Genomic DNA, 16,554 nt, shown 5'->3' with positions numbered 1-16,554 from the left:
ACATTGCATAGGCTCCTCGGTGCTGGGACACTGTGCTGCTATGTGTCCCCACTCCCCACATGCATAACATCTATAACTGCTTTTAATCACTCCCTTATCCAAGGGATTAGGGGGTTTAGTCCCGGAGTTCCCCCCACTCAGGCAAATCCCTTCCTTCTGGGGTCCCTGCTGGATTTTGCCCCCCTCCCCCTTCTTCCACCTAGGACTCCCCAGTGGTTTGGCTGCCCAATCTTCCAGGGTTGGGGTCGGTGCTTGCTTCGAAAGGGGCCTTCCTTGGGTAGTCGGGTCAATTCCCTGGCTGTCATCCGTTTTTCTACCAGTGTGATCATCTCATCGTATGTGGACGGCTCATTCTGGCCTACCCATTTGCGGAGATCTGGCGGCAGTCTCTGCATGTAATGGTCTATGACCAGGGTCTCCAAAATCTCTTCCAACCTGCACACCTCGGGCTGTAACCACTTCCGCATGAAGTGTATGAGGTCGAATAGCTGGGACCTCAGGGGTTTGTTCTCCTGGTATTTCCACTCATGGAACCTCTGGGCCCTTACCGCTGCTGTTACCCCTGATCGTGCTAGGATCTCTGCCTTCAGACGGGTATAGTCAGAGGCATCCGTGGCAGGCAAGTCAAAGTAGGCCTTCTGGGCCTCTCCACACAAAAAAGGGGCAAGAATGCTGGCCCATTGCTCTTGGGGCCACGGCTCACGCTGAGCAGTCCTTTCGAATGAGAGGAGATATGCCTCTATGTCATCTCCTGATGTCATCTTTGGCAGACAACCAGTGGTCCTCAGGGTTTGCATCCCATCAGACCCCTGGGCCTGGGTGGTGAGGATCTTCAGCTGGTCCACCACCTCTCTCAAGAGGGCACGATCTTGGGTCTCCTGGCTCATCAATAATTGATTGGTTTCCTGCTGTAGCCACATAGACTCCTGTTGTGCCATTGCCTGAACCCGGGTGGCCTCCTGCTGGGCTGCCGTGGCTTGTACCAGAGCTCTTACCACCTCCTCCATTGTGGTACAAAGCAAACAAACAAACCAAAACAAAAAAAAAAAAATCCAAAACCCCAGTGCACTTTTTAAAAAAAAACCTCTTTCTTCCGCCATGCTGTGAACGAAATCCCACTTTTGAAACCAGTTGTGACAAAGCTCTGTCCTTGCCTCTGTGGGTCCTGCATTTCCTGGCGATTTCGCTAGCCTCAGAGACTCACTGTGACCCTCCACGTAACCCTTCTCTCTCTAGATACAAGGGTCACAGTCTACTGAGCCATTTTCATCATAAGCCAACGAGGGAGGTGAGGAGAAGTTATCCTTCCTTGCACAAACTCTGTTGTCTCCCAGTCTCAGTGATTAATCAGGGGGCAAAGGTGGCAGGGAGCCCGGGCCCACCCTCTACTCCAGGCTCCAGCCCAGGGACCCTAATAGTATCAGCTATGGTAGCTGACCTTTTAGAAACAGGACATGTACAATTCCCTGGGCTACTTCCCCCACAGCAGCCCTCACTTCCTCAAGCTCTACTTCACCCTTACCTCAGGGCCTCCTTCCTTGTGCCTGATATGGTGTGTACTACTCAGTCTCTCCAACAGCAAAACTTCCTCCCACAGCTCCTGACATGCACACCCACCTGACTAACTGGGAGGCTTTTAACTAGTTTCAGCCAGTCCCTGATTGGCTTCAGGTGTCCCAATCCACCTAGCCTTCTCCCTGCCTTCTGGAAAGTTCTTAATTGGCCCCAGGTGTCTTAATTGACCTGGAGCAGCTGCCATTTCACTTATCCTGGTACCAGGGATTTGTTTAGCCTGGAGCTAATATATCTATCTCCCACTACTTTTCTATAGCCATCTGGCCTTGCCCCGTCACACAAGTTACATATTCAGTTCTTTAATTTTTCAGTCAGACTACATATTGTTTCTAAACTTGTCTTTTGTAACTATTTTAACATTTCAGTGCTTGTGGCAGGGATGTAAATGTGTTTAAAATGTAAATTTGATGCAGTAATGTCCACACTTTTAATGTTTTAAGCAAATTACTATTAGTTAATTTGTAACAAATTCTTGTGAAACTAAGTAACTATCCTAAGTAACTCGTGATCCTTGTGAAATCCTTGTGAAATCAAGTAATTTGAAATCCTTGTGAAACTAAGTAACTATCCTAAGTAACTATCCTTGTGAAACTAAGTAACTAAGTGCAGCATGTCAAATTATATATGGATTTCACTGTTTTTCTGATATTTACCTTAAATTTTTCTTAATTTCATTTCATTGCTCCCAGTTCATCTTATTACTCACAATTGTATTCCTTGTTAACACTCTGAATAAATCCTCTCCTTCCTTGGGAATATTTGATTCACATATTGGTTTTGATTTTGAGGCTACTTTTCTCCCATCTATTTAATTCTTGTTTACCCAAGATGTACACGTTCATGAAGAAACATTAAAACAGCTGAAGATTCTGATCAACATTCCTCCTATTCTCACTCATTGTTTCCCCCTGAATTTCTGCCTCTGTATTCTCAAAGCTTGGCTGTTCTAACACATCTACTTTCAATACTTCAGATACTTAGTATATTTCCATCAATTCTTTGGCTGTGTTTTAATTCTTTGTTTTGTAATCCCATAAAATCAGTCTAAACTTTGCTTTGACTAAACAGCTCTCTTTTATGGCTATTTCTGCCTTTGTTTTTCCAGGTTGTGCTACTGTATCAGGAGGAGCTGAAGATGAAGGTGAGGCAGAAGCTGGCTGGATTGAAGGTGCCGCTATTCTGCTCTCTGTTATTTGTGTTGTACTCGTCACTGCCTTTAATGACTGGAGCAAGGAGAAGCAATTTCGTGGGCTTCAAAGTCGTATTGAGCAGGAACAGAAATTTACTGTGGTCCGAGGTGCACAAGTTATTCAAATCCCAGTGGCAGAGATAGTAGTTGGTGACATTGCACAGGTTAAATATGGTAAGTTTCCACAGATATATTTTCACAACTACTTATTTGGTCTTTAGTAACTTTGGGAAAGACTGATGTTTCAATCAACAATATAATGGGGTGAAAGTTAATTTTGGGACTGACTGCTCTAGAAATGACATAAAAGGCAAAAATGATTCACTACTGAAATTGCCAATGGTAAAGGTGAATGCTGTTAGGGTAAGAAAAGAGCATGACCTGACCTGTGGGCTTGCCATTTTGTGGCCTCATGCTAGTGGTGCTAATGAAAACTGGTTAGAGTGGAACCTGTGAGAAAGCAGAAGTATGAGAGCAGGACTGAAAAGAAATGTGGACACAATCTTCAATGCCTTAAAGTTAGGCATCTAACTAAAACTGGTTTGGCTTTCAGAAATGCTGAGCACCTACAACTTCTATTAACTTAAATAGGAGCTGAAAGTGCTCAGCACTTCTGAAAATTAAGCTTCTGATATTCAGAATCTCTAATTATTCCCACCACAAAAGCAGATCCTTCTTCTGCTATCTTGCCATTCTAGTCATGCACAGGGAGCTGTCAGACTTCTATCCCAGGCAAGTTATTTGATGAGCTACTTCGCATGTTTGCAGATAATTTTCATAATAGCTTGTGGTCAGCACACCACAGTGGTGGGAGCAGGACTTGGAGCAGCAGAACATGGTTCTCAATTGTGAGAGGGTGTCTGGGGGTGCTGGATAGTTAGGTGGATGCTGGGGGATGCCTGGAGAGTGCTAGGCTGCCTGCTGCAGGTGGGGAGTGTGTATGGAGGAGTTTTCTCATGGCAAGGTGGGGGAGCTGGAGGCTAGTAACAGGCCCTTTACTGTGTGCCTTTGATGTCTCCAATTGCTGTTGCTAATGATGCTACTGATTAGAGCTGTACAGAAAAAGGTAATTTTGTTCTATGGAAGATTTCAATATTTCTATATTTGGATTCTTTCTGATGAGAAACAACCTTCTCCCTCCCCCAATTTTGAGATTCTCTGCAAAGGAGAATGGAACCCTGGTGCAGTCCACCTTGGGGGCTGCCCGGGAGCTGCAGACCCTGGAAGCCTGGGTTCCGCAGCAGCTCCCCTGGCTGGCTGCCAAGGAGACGGGGGGACAACTGGTAGGAAACCTGCTTGGCACAGAGGGTTCTGTCAGTACTGTGGTAAAATCAGACTCCCTCTGCGCAATGTTCTGATTTCACCCAATCCACAGATTTCAGTGAAACGATGTTTTGTTTGAACTTTTCTCATGAGCTCTAATGCTGATCCTGCCAACTGCTCCTTCCTCTCTTGGATGCTGCAGAGGGAGCAGTGAGAGGGAGAGGCTGTGAGTAGTTGCTTGGTTGCCTGCAAAAGAGGCTCTGCATGTAGGCGGAGCAGCTGCAGAACCATGTCTGCAACCCAGAAAATGAGGATCTAGTTAGGCTGTGGGAATTCATGATAGGTCTATCAGGTGCTTGAGTGTTGCATGAGGGGCACAAAACTTAGCAGCCCTGTCAAATCCCATAAACCCTATCAGTGATCAGCAAGGGGAGCTCACCATCTCCCTTTGATTTTCTAGCAGCTGAGGAGGCTGCCTGCTACTTCTCTCTGGGATGGCAAACTTCACATGCTAAAAAAGTGCTTTTTAAAAAAAGGTTAAACTTGTCTTCGGTGGGATTTGAAGGTGCAACACGTGCTATGTTAGGAGTGACATAGCACTGGCTTAAGATCTTGGCCCTCCCCTCCACAGACTCCCTATAAATAGGGTTTGGGAGGACCAGGAATATAGAGGCTGACATGAACTGTTGTAATGTGTAGTCTTCCATCAGTTGTTTAGTTCAGTGGTTCCCAAACAGGGGTACACAGAGATCTTCCGGGGGTACAACAACTAATCTAGATATTTGCCTAGTTTTATAACAGACTACATAAAAAGTATTAGCAAAGTCAGTACAAACTAAAATTCATACAGACCATGACTTCTTTATACTGCTCTGTATACTACACACTGAAATGTAAATTCATTATTTATATTCCAATTGATCTATTTTCTAATTATATGGTAACAATGAGAAAGTCAGCAATTTTTCAGTACTAGTGTGCTGTGACAATTTTGCATTTTTTTGTCTGATTTTGTAAGCAAGTAGTTTTTAAGTGAGGTGAAACTTGCGGCCATGGAAGATAAATCAGACTCTTGAAAGGGGTACAAAAGTTAAATGCTTATTTTAATTGTTGTTGAGTTGTAGTAATGTTTTATAATATTAATTATGTTATAGAATTTCCCCCCACCCCCCATCTTACTAAGTCTCTCTGGTTTTCTTTTACCTTGGGCTTAACTAATAGGTGATCTCCTGCCTGCTGATGGGATTTTCATTCAAGGAAATGACCTTAAAATTGATGAAAGTTCCTTAACTGGAGAGTCAGACCAAGTCCGCAAATCTGTTGACAAGGACCCTATGCTGCTATCGGGTGAGTCTGTTTTTTATTCTTTCTGAATTAGTAGTGTTCGTACATCAAAATTTTGATGCTCTTTTTCCCCCCTGAGGTGTGGTTAGATTTTGAAAAGTTGTCAGTAACTTTAGAAATACCATTTATTTGTTGTATGCTGACTTAGGCACAAACCTTGGAGAGTTTTATCTATTAGAAACCTGAGAATTTATTTTAAAATAGACTCTTCAATTTTTATTCATGAAAAGGATCCTTTCTAGATGTTACTTGTGGATAGTATCTTTATGTTGGGATTCATTAAACAGGTAGGTGATTCTACAAGGTGCTTTTCCTCACTAAACCAGGGTCCCACCATGAACTTAACAGACAACCCCAGCAACCTGGTAATTTCTTATCAAATAATTACATTCAAGCCATCTAAATTCCACTTGCAGTTTCCACTGACTGCAGAATTATTCACTGTGTAACCTGGATGAATTTGGGGTGCAATTTCCAGTTGTCACAAATAACTGGCTATGAATTTCAGTGGCTACGGAAAATTTCTTTTAATAGATGAGATTGGTGAGTCACATACTTAAGGACATTAAAACCCAAATTAGTGCAAAACGAATAAAGTTCCCCCAAAGATAGAAGCATACAGCATAAAAGTTCTTAGGGTTGTCACCCCCTCAGACTTTCAGAGACCATGGAAAATACTGGGAGCCAGGTATATCGTAAGTGGAATGTGCCACTTCAGCTTACATCATCCTGTCAAGCCTGAAATTCCCAAGGAGGGTCCGGTTACCAGCTTCTTTATATACCTTTTCCAATTTCTACCTACACATCTCTGGGACCATATTTGATGAGGTTTCTGCCCCCCTTCCCATGTGTGGTATTCCGGAGAAACTTATTTGGTAATTTAACTTCTGAGGCTGGAATTGGAATTTTTTTTTTTTTTTTTTTTACTGTTTCTGTGGAAAAAATACCTATATTTGGCCAAGTTATAAGCCTTTGAAAATTCTGTTTCTACATTCATAGTAGAGATTTGTTAGAGTTTGTCACCTAAATGCTCCCAAGATACCATCTACTGTGAGCATGCTTAAGGCCAGCACTACAAGGACTGAGTGGGAGTTTCCCTGCAATTGCTGCTGCAAGCCGCTATGGCACCAGACAAAAGAACTAAGAGCAGGGGGACTCACTCTCTCTCTCTCAAGCTCTCAAAATACACTTCTCACAAGCTCTCAGACAGTGTATAGGACTTGTTAGGTCTAAGCATCTGGCACTGGCCATTACTACAGGTAAGATGCCAAACTAGATTCATCAGTGGTCTGGGTTAGTATGGCAAATCCTATATCACAGAGCAGAGATTAAACGTGAAATCAATGTATGGATAAAATATTTCACTTGGAGCTGTGTTCTAATGTCTAAGTCTTGCACAGTGTCTTCCTTGTGATACTAACCATCATTTTGGTGAATAGCAGTTTCATGTTTAATCCATAGCCATCTGTTTGCTGTATTCTTATATTTAATTTTTCAATTTTTGCAAAAAATCCTTTTTTCTATTGATAGCGGATATGATTTATGAAATTGTAAGTACAGCCATTGATAAGCTGCCATGAGCTAGAATGTGTCCAGTTTTCTGTAGTAGATCTAATACTTGTGTTAATTTCACAAGCTTCTATCATGAAACATCACGAGCTTTTATAATTTGAAACAGCCACTGTTATAATATTCTTGATGACAGCTGACATGCAGTACACACACTCCGACCCATACATGAATTTTGTGAGAGCTATTTGGATGTGTATAGCTGTCAGTTGGTAACTGAAAGAAAACATGGAAAATGTTAGCAGATGTCTTGTCCTGAAAAGATAGCAGAGGAAAAAAATAGCAGTCAAATTAGGGGAAGAACATACGATGTCCCCACTCCTGCTTCCAAAACCCCCAAACATCTGCCTACTTAAAGAGAGAAGCTTGGCTTTATAATTTTATGACACAATTAGACAAAGTTTAAGCACTTTTAAAGTTCCCTTTATTGTGTAATGACAAAGATGGTGAAGAATTAATGTGATATTTTAATGAGTGCTGTGCAAGCTTTCATAACTTTCATTAACTGACTGACTAATTTATATTGACACTATTCTATAAGAGTTCTGAATTGTGTTGGCTCTTAGGCACTCTCTGATTTGGTGCCTCATACTGCAAGGACTGAGCATCTCTTGGGAAGGGCTAAGAATTCTCTAATCCCAGCGATGTTGATAAGTGTAGAGGGATTACCAGCACCATGCATGAACCAATTGAATTTTGATGGGAATAAAAATTGTAGCTCTATCCCTTCCATAGTTACAGTACATTAAACATTTATTGTGGGTGCAAAGTACAAACTCAAAGTACAGAGAAGTGGGTGGGCTGCAATAAAGGAAGCTTTTAGCCCCATATATGTTGGGCTGAGAACAGTTGTATTTAAGATGTAACTTGGTTTATACACATTTTGACCAATTGTTGTGGAGGGGGAACCAGAATCTTTACTTGGGTTTTAAAATTTAGTTTCTGGTCGATGGCAAAACTGTGTTAGCCTGGCCAATGTTTTAAACAAATTTGTGTAGCAAATGTGCTGTAAACATCTTAGATTTTCCTCGTCTTTTTACATATGAAATATATAGGTAGACTATTCTGGGAGCGTCAAGGTAAATATTTTCAATGATAACATCCCTTCAGCTCTAGGACTAAAAACTAGGATAAACCAAAGCTCATCTGGGCTGCAGTCTGACATTGTCTTCTCCTGAATCATCCACCGAAGATGAAAAACATTTCTTCTGTCTTGTCATACAGAGAACAGCTATAAAACATTACAATTGAAGTCCACAAACTCATTTTCAATGCCATTGTCAGACTAAATCTGTTGAAAGACTGAAGCAGGAAGTAGGTTGATATTGAATTCACCCTTCTGGCACCTGAAACGGTGTTTTTAATAATCATTCAGAGTTTCAATGACATAATTAAGCTGTGTGTTACTGCTGATATCCCTTTTAATCATCAACACAGTCATTTGCTCTACTTGAGAAGCAGTTCTTATCATACAAGTGCTGACTAAAACAGATGGTTCATTTCCACCTGTATTAACACATTTAGAACCACCTTGAAAAATAAAAAGAGTTCACCCGAAACCAAAATAAGCAATCTCTTTTCTAGTTGTATTGTACTGACATTCAACACATTTTTTAAAAAATTGAGGACGTTAAAATAGATTTAGGGGAACATGTAATAGGCATATCAATTTCATTGTCTCAGCTAGAGTGCCAGGATGCAGTACATTAACCAACTCATACTTAGCTTCTTCTCAGTTATACAAATCCTGCATACAGGCTGAGGGGGGCCTGTTTGGCATAATGAAGATGTTACTTTCCAAGAGCCATGCAGATCTCTGCTCTCTGATTGAGATCCAGTTGTATAAAGGTACCACTCAACATGAGTAAGATTGGCAGAATCTGGCCCTTTATGAATAGGTGCTTCCTTCTTTCAGTATTGATTAATCTGGATGAGACCTTTTCTTGTCAATGCTGACATTGTATATACTTATTAATTTCACTCTGATTTAGCATTAGTTAATGGCAACTTGGAAAGTATCAGGATAAAAACTTATAGTATAATGTTTTCATAAGACAAGATAGAGGCAGGTAATAGAAGGAGCAGTATGTAGAGACGTTAATATTTTTTGGGAAAAAGAAAAGATAGCTTACAAAGATCCAGAATTGTAGTACTTCAGGTCAATAAAAAACTGTTAAAACATGCAACGCTTATGAATATTGTGCATATTGTTTGTATGTGCCCCATGTAAGGTAATAAGAAATGGTAATTGGTCCTGGGGGAGCTCTGATCTGCAGTGCCTTTTTTAGTGACTTCATTTTTAGTCTATAACTTTAAGGCATGGCTATTCTGAGAGCCCTAAACGAATGAGAGCAATTGCCCCAAACTGTCCTCTGGGAGCTCTCCCGGAGATGAAAACAAAGCCACTGAAGGGCAGTACTTTGATTTGTTTCTACAAGGGTTCATATGCAAGTCAGTGGTATCAAAAACACCTGATAAACAATATCAGCATGTTACCAGAGAGCTGAAGAAATCAGACAGCTTGGGAAGTTGTCTCACCACAACTTCCACAATCTTAAACTGAAATGGCAGATTAGAAACTGGATGATAATTGGGTTGGGGTGTTTTTTTGTTTTTCATTTTGTTTTTTTAGCAGTGACAATACCATAGTTCCCTTAACAGAAGCGAGCAACCTGCCTTCCTAATGGAAACCTTGACACTCTCAACCAGAAATGGATCCAGTACTTCCCCACTTGCCTTCACCACTCAGGGGGACATGTATCCAAAGGGCAGGTTGCAGTACAAAGTATTTTTTGGAACCCAAGTAAGCAAATCTGGCCTAAACTCAAGGAAAAGTGGTCTGCATATATAGAATCATATGCTTCAGTTTGCATCTTCTCATTTCATCTGCAAATTTCTTTGCACTGCGGGCAAGACTTGCATCAGCCAACAGATGAAGACAGTTTAGTTTAACCAAATTGTCCTCTATTCACAAAGAAATCCATGGATTGAAGCTGATGCATTGTTTAATTCTGTCTTAGTCAAGAAAGCTGCTTGTTTGAATACATCCCTAAATCGTAAATAGAGAACTTTTAAACATGAGACTAACCTCACTGTTATACTCATCAATGTTCTGGGGTACTGTGTGATAGGTAATTGTTAATTTTCTGTACATCTCCGAAGACTGAATGTTACACATTTTGTCCCAGTGTTCGTGAATTTAGTTACAAATATGGGACAGTTGCATAGAAGAGCAGAATTAATCTAATTCTAATTTTATATAAATAATGATTGAATTGGAAATGACACAATGTTATTGTATCTGAACTTAATTTAGTGTCTACCTGTACATTTGTATCAAGGCAAGGCAAGGATCCAAAACCAAAGAGAAGTCAGTTTATTGAAGAGCAAATAAAATACATTTTGAGGCCATGGTGCTTTGTTAGTTTCTGAAAATAAAAAATGAAGCTGGATTTAGGAATCAGGTCACTAACTGCCTGGAGAAAAACAGATCAGATTTTGTCTCGATTCCCTGCCAGTAAATATTCCAGTCTGGGCTTCTTGCAAAGCAGAAACCTTCAGATCAAAGCATCCGACCTTAAAAGCTCCACATTATTTTGGTTATTCTGCAATTATAATGACTTTGATGGAAAGTTCTCTTTCTTTTCTAGAGGGATTTTTGATAGATGTTTCAGTTTATTGATAACATCAATTCTATTTTAGCAGTTGCAGGGAAGGGGCTAAAATAGTTGCCTGGATTTGCAAATAGAGAATATGTGTCCGCTGCAGTTTTGATATTAGTTACTTTGAGCCCTGAAAGTGAGATGTTATTTTTCACTTGCTTCTTCATGCCCATTTCACCATATTTAACCAGTTTCGTTCTCTGATATTTAGATTTCTGGACACACTAACTTTTAGGTACACTATTGTCCAGAAAATGTCTGTGGTCGCATAATAGTCTCTGCCTAACTTCCTAGTCCATATATGTTTCATTAATTTTCCGCTCACTAAAATATTTTCTTTTCCATGCTTGAAAACTAACCTTTTATTAGCAGCTTCAAAAATCTGAGTTTTTCTGAACTATGTAAGTATTGTGAAAGTTCTGGTGCCCACAGTAGGAAAAAATTGATTTTATTCACATTGGAAAGAAGTCTTATGAATGAAAGAAATAAACAAATTCATTTCACATGAACCTGACATACAAGATTTAAGATTTATTATTCAGTGAATAGATTAGGAGGAAACATGAATTTTTTCCATAGTTCCAAGTACATAATTTTAGCTAATAAAGATTTAGAGTCTGATTCTTCACTCAAACTGGTTTATATTAGTCATAACTTAACTGATGCCAGTGGAGTTACCAGTGTAAAGTGAAAGAAGATTCAGTTCTTTTGTCTGTCTGTAGATATTTAAGAGCTCTTCAAAAATTACTGGTTAGATGCAGCTTACTGAACTACTGGTACTCATTACCCGCGCAGAAATGTCCCTTTAAACTTTAAATTCACTTTTAAATATAGTCTCCAAACTTATTAGAATTACATGAAGGGTGAGTCTAAAAGCTTTGGCAAGGCTCAGTTCAGATTGATAACTAGAAGTCTGGATATTTATGACCTTCCTAAATCTGTGGGATTGAGCTTGAAATCTTGTGAGTGTGGCTTTCTTTCTGACTGAGACAGTGATCCATAAAGCATAACCTTTCTTTTGGTATTTTAAAACACATCTTTATGTTCCAATACAGATCAAATACATGATTTTAAAACACAGTTTAAAAGTTTAAACATTTGTGAGCTTGAGAAAAGATTCTGTTTTGCATGAGGTTTTAGGTTGGTTCTTGTTTAACGAAACCTGTAGTTTAACTGAACCCCTATAATGAATTCTCTAAGTATTTGCTATTCCTTCTGACTTGAACTTCACATTTCTTCAGTTATGATTCTGCAAGCTTAGTGCAGGTGTGTCTAGAAATGACATATGAGGTTATTGAATTGAGCTTCAGTAGATTGGCATCCAAGGTAATGCAGAAGCACAGTAGCGCAATGACATTTCATGCATTCACCATTATCGTTTACATACTGAGGGGTAATGAGATTGTTGGCACAGCTGACTGGAGAACAACTGTTCTGTTTTGTGGCCTCTCTTGAGATTTCAGCATTTGTTTTTGTTCTACATTGAAATGAAAACAAAACCTTTAGCAAAACTGAATTGTGTCAGAACGTCTCTTTTCAGATCAAAATTGTTAGAGAGTCCTAAATCAAAAATCTATCTGTGGAAGTGACACCTGAGGGTACGCCCTGGATTTCAGAAACCACCTCAACAATAACTTCATTAAAATCAGTATGTCTCCACACAACATTTCGATTTTAATGTTTTGCCAAAAATTTTCCAACCAGCTCTAATTATCAGCACTAATTCAGTCCTGATGAATTGGAAATATCCCTTTCTATTTTTAATAGTCTTTATAAGAGGCAGTTTTTGGAAGAGGGCTAATGCTTCACAGTCTTATGTAAAACCAAGACTAATTTACTGTGTTACCATGGGGAAACTACACACTGCATCACTTTGATGTCAGCCAATAATTCTCTGACAAAAAGGTTAGCTCAGTAAAGGCTTTATATATAGTACAATATGTTTGTGCCTAGTTTATTCAAGTTGCTCTAGTAAATTTATAAAAGGACCTCATGGATTCATACAATCAATTATCTGTTAATCTAAAAAAACTCTTTAGATCTAAACACAGAGTTTCTTTTCTTGACGTCATCATGTTAGTTCTAGGTGTACCCCAGGACTTTTAAGTGACTGTGATGGGGTGGACTAGACCCTGAGTCCCCTGATTCCTGATTACGGTTTGTGGCCCTGCCAAACCCTGACCCAGAAGAAGGCAGTAGAGTGGTCCTCCAAGCTGCCTAGAGAGGCTGAGTAGGAAGCAGCCCAGCAGAGCCCAGTAGGCTAGTAGACTAAGAGCTGCACAGAGAGAGCAGTTCCTTGCTAGAGCTGGAGGAGAATGGATGGTTCTCTGGGCTGGCTTCTGGGACTTCAACAGGACAAGGCTCTGAGGTAAGGGTGAAGAATGTGCTGGAGCCATGGGGAAATGACCCAGGGAATTGTAGCAGCAGTACAGTTTATTTAAAGGGACATGGTGGACAGCTGCTATCTACAGGGTCCCTGGGCTGGGACCTGGAGTAGAGGCAGGCCTGGGGCCCCCCAACCTCCCATTAGTCACTGGGGGGAGTGGCCTGGACATTGAGGACCCCAGAAGGTGTAACTAACTCTTTTAGAGGCCCAGCTGAATAGCTGGGGCCAGAAAGGCCCTGAGAGGGCAAAGACATTTCTTCCAGAGAAGGAGCCCTGGGGCCCTGCTCTATTCTGCAGCAGGGACAAACTGAGAGAGATGTTACAGAGGGCACTGAGAGGTCCCTTTTGGACTTGTACCCTGAAATGGGTTGGCTTTGCTTTTATCTCAGACAGATTGTGTATGACTTGGCCGGAGGGCTAAGTCAGCAAAGACCCACCACAAAAACAGGTAGAGAGAGAGTGTAGGCACATACACTTGGCTAGGGGGCGCTCGCAAGAGGTGAGTGCAGCCCTGTTACTGTGACCATTAGGGAAAGGCATCACTAGCCAGCAGGTAAAGAGAGGGGCAATTGTAATCAAGAATGGGATAGGAGAGTGGGGGAGCCACCAGAAGATGGTGAAGGGGGTAACACTAATCAGTTAAGAGCATTTCGGTGACTGACACAAAATGAATGGCTTTTGTTCACACACTGTCTGCAAGCCAATCTCTTTTGACAGTGTGGAATTCAGAACATTCAGGCGGTGATTCTATTTTAGTTGAAGGGACTGGGCTTTGATCAGTAGGGTTTTTGTTGTTGTTATCCACTTGAATGTTCTTTATTGTCAGCTTTTTTGGTCAGATGTAGTCTCACCTTTTTTCTGTCTTCTGTTTACCTCATTTCAAGAGATATTTAGAAGCTAAAATTATTTTAACTATATTTATTCTGTGGCACTGTCCAGCTGTTTAAATGACCATATACAGCATTTCCTGGAGATATAGCTTCATTGAATTGGTTTGCTCATCTATTTGATGAACATTTTGGTTTCTATATAGTGTCAAGCATCTTCTATACCATATGTAAATTTACTTTCTTTTTGCTGGTTTAATGAATTATTGGATACACAGGGTAGCTCCAGAATTCTGATCCCTCTGAAAACTCTTGTTTTCATAGCCATACATGTGATGGATGTATATGGAAATTGGAAGAAAGTTGCACTGCTGCTGTTCTTTTCGGCTTAACTTAGCTGTTGATATCTAGTGCCCATTTTTGAAGCTACTCTCCTGAACTTTGCATCAGAATGACATTGAAAAATAGTGTCTGCACATTATATTGGAAATGGTAGTTGCCATAGATTTATGATATACTGTGTGTAATTGGTGGCGGGGGTGGGGGGGGGAACCAATATACATTTGTGCAGAAAACTTCCACTTTGAGGATAATGCCTGTGCTAACTGGTAGGATAGGTTAAATGCAACAGTATTGATAGAAGTGGTAGTTGGAATGTTTTTTAAGAACTTTCATACTTTCAGTATAGTACAATGCCTTCTTATTTGATGTATTTTTGACCACACAATGTCTGTCTGCTGACAGATCCCAGTTCCTGAGGCAGTTCACCTCAAGGAGGAACCCATGCCCTTCCTTAGAAGCAATTTCTTTTGAAATACTAGTGTAGAGAACTGGGAAATTTTTTTATTTATTTATGAAACAATGTCTGACTCAGTTTCCCCCTTGCATTCTATTGTTTCCTACTTGGGTGAAGGGGATTAACCTCTTTCTCTTCCACTGGGGAGATATGACAGATGTGTGACCTTGGAAGCATGGAAAATGTCAGATAGTTGTATCAAGATGTACAAGATGCCATAAGTACATAGAATATTCATGGACTTTTGCATCAATAAGTGTAATATGCATCTTTGTGTTCCTGGCTTGCTGGGTGGGTTTTGTGTGAAATCTGGAGTGACTCAGGAGTGAGTAATGCAAAGTCCCAGTATCGGCAGTGCAGACACCCAGCTGTTGAAGCTTTCCCCTGAGGAAAGGGGTATTGATTAGTTTTATTTGTTTCAGAACTGGGCAAAAAAGGGTCAGCTTGAACTGAGTCATGGTCCTTCACGTGACCCCCCAAATGTACATGAGTATTTAACCAAGAGGGAAAATCTCTGCTGGAAGGGTCGGAAGGACTTTGAAAGCCACCAGAGGCTCCATGTGGAAGATGTTTGACACTTAGCAAGCTTAGCGTACATGTAGACTGTAAATTGTTTTATAATATATTTTCTCTGTAGCACTTTTGTCCTAAATAAATGTACTATGCTTTGTGAAAGCTGGCTGATCACTGGCAAATGCTGTCAGAGGCCCCTGAGAGAACAGATCTGTAGGTGCTGGACTAAAATCAGACCTGCTGGGACAAGCACAAGACTGCAACCCTAAAATTGTAGTCTGGAGGGAGAGAAAGGTGGGTTCTAGCCCATGGACATTTAGAGGCTTGAGACTTAAAGTGACACCCTTGAGAAGATGAGGGAGGGAGCAGAGGTGCAGTTTACTTTGCTTGGATGCCCTTCTTTACATGCCATATGACAAAACAGGATGTATAAGTGTGTCTAAAAAGGCTGGTGAATAAAATCACATTACGGCTACCATAAATATCAACACAAATATCCAGGAAAGGTCATAGTGATCCTGCTTTATTTCTGAGCTACTCCTGCATAGCTTGTGGATAGTTTGAGCCTTTCCTCATCATCCCAAAGTGGGTCAGGTCTGCCCAGGTAATCTCACTTTTCCTTTATACCTGTACCAGAGTGTTTCCTTTGTGCAACTTTTACAGATATAAGGGAAAAGCATGCACTGGGATCTGCAAGGTAAGCTGAGGCCAATATTGGCAAAAATAGCAATTTTTTTCTTGGCTCATTTAGCATTCAGTTAGACTCTGAGCCCAGTAGTAGTGATAAAGACACCGCTTACTGTAGCCAATTTTGAATGCTTCACTTGGAAGAAATGTTAATCTGGGTTGAGTCAGAGGTTATCCATCTGTTCATATTTTTATGTCCATTTCATTTTCACCCATCCACTCAAAGGATGAGGCTCAACAGCTCAGTTGTCAGTGATTGATGTTTCTTGCTCACTTCCTCTGACACACCTCTAGGTTGATGATTTTCCCTCCCAAATTCTGTCAGCTTCAGTGCCATTAGTTCACCCTCACTTTAAACATTCAGCTAATTTTGTGCAACTTCCCATTTTCACTGGAGAAAACCAGAGCTGGATTCCTCCTTTCCCCCTAACTGCGCGGGAGAGAAGAGCTCACCCTTAGCTGGGACCTTATCCTTTTCATGGGGCGAAGCTAAACCAGTGCACAGAGACACTGAATGAGAGGAAGACAGCTTATCTCTTTACATTTTACCTTTTGAGCTGGGAGACAGGGCAGCTCCCTCCCCACAACTCCTCTGTTGTGGACATCATAACTATGGGACCCCAGGCTTGTAGTGGGATTGGAAAATAGACCTCATCACTAGGGGTCCCATTCTGTGGGAGCCCCATTGCCAGAGTCATAGGGAAGAATATATAATGTTGCCTGGAAGCCTTATCCACAGGGAG

General features: G+C 40.9%; 1 protein-coding gene across 18 annotated transcripts in view; it reads left to right on the top strand.

Moving 5' to 3' along the window:
- The window catches only part of ATP2B2 (ATPase plasma membrane Ca2+ transporting 2), a 748,369-nt gene that overhangs the window by 567,147 nt on the left and 164,668 nt on the right, over positions 1-16,554 (top strand). For all 18 annotated transcript variants that reach the window (XM_048858215.2, XM_048858209.2, XM_048858213.2 and 15 more), the window contains 2 exons: positions 2,681-2,938; positions 5,249-5,374. In XM_048858215.2, coding sequence (XP_048714172.1) covers positions 2,681-2,938; positions 5,249-5,374 — 384 coding nt within the window. The remainder of the gene's footprint in view (positions 1-2,680; positions 2,939-5,248; positions 5,375-16,554) is intronic.

This window comes from Caretta caretta, chromosome 7 (assembly GCF_965140235.1).
Source record: "Caretta caretta isolate rCarCar2 chromosome 7, rCarCar1.hap1, whole genome shotgun sequence".
Lineage (NCBI taxonomy): Eukaryota > Metazoa > Chordata > Testudines > Cheloniidae > Caretta > Caretta caretta.
Note: the sequence above shows the minus strand (reverse complement) of the source record. Positions and strands in the feature narration are given on the sequence as shown.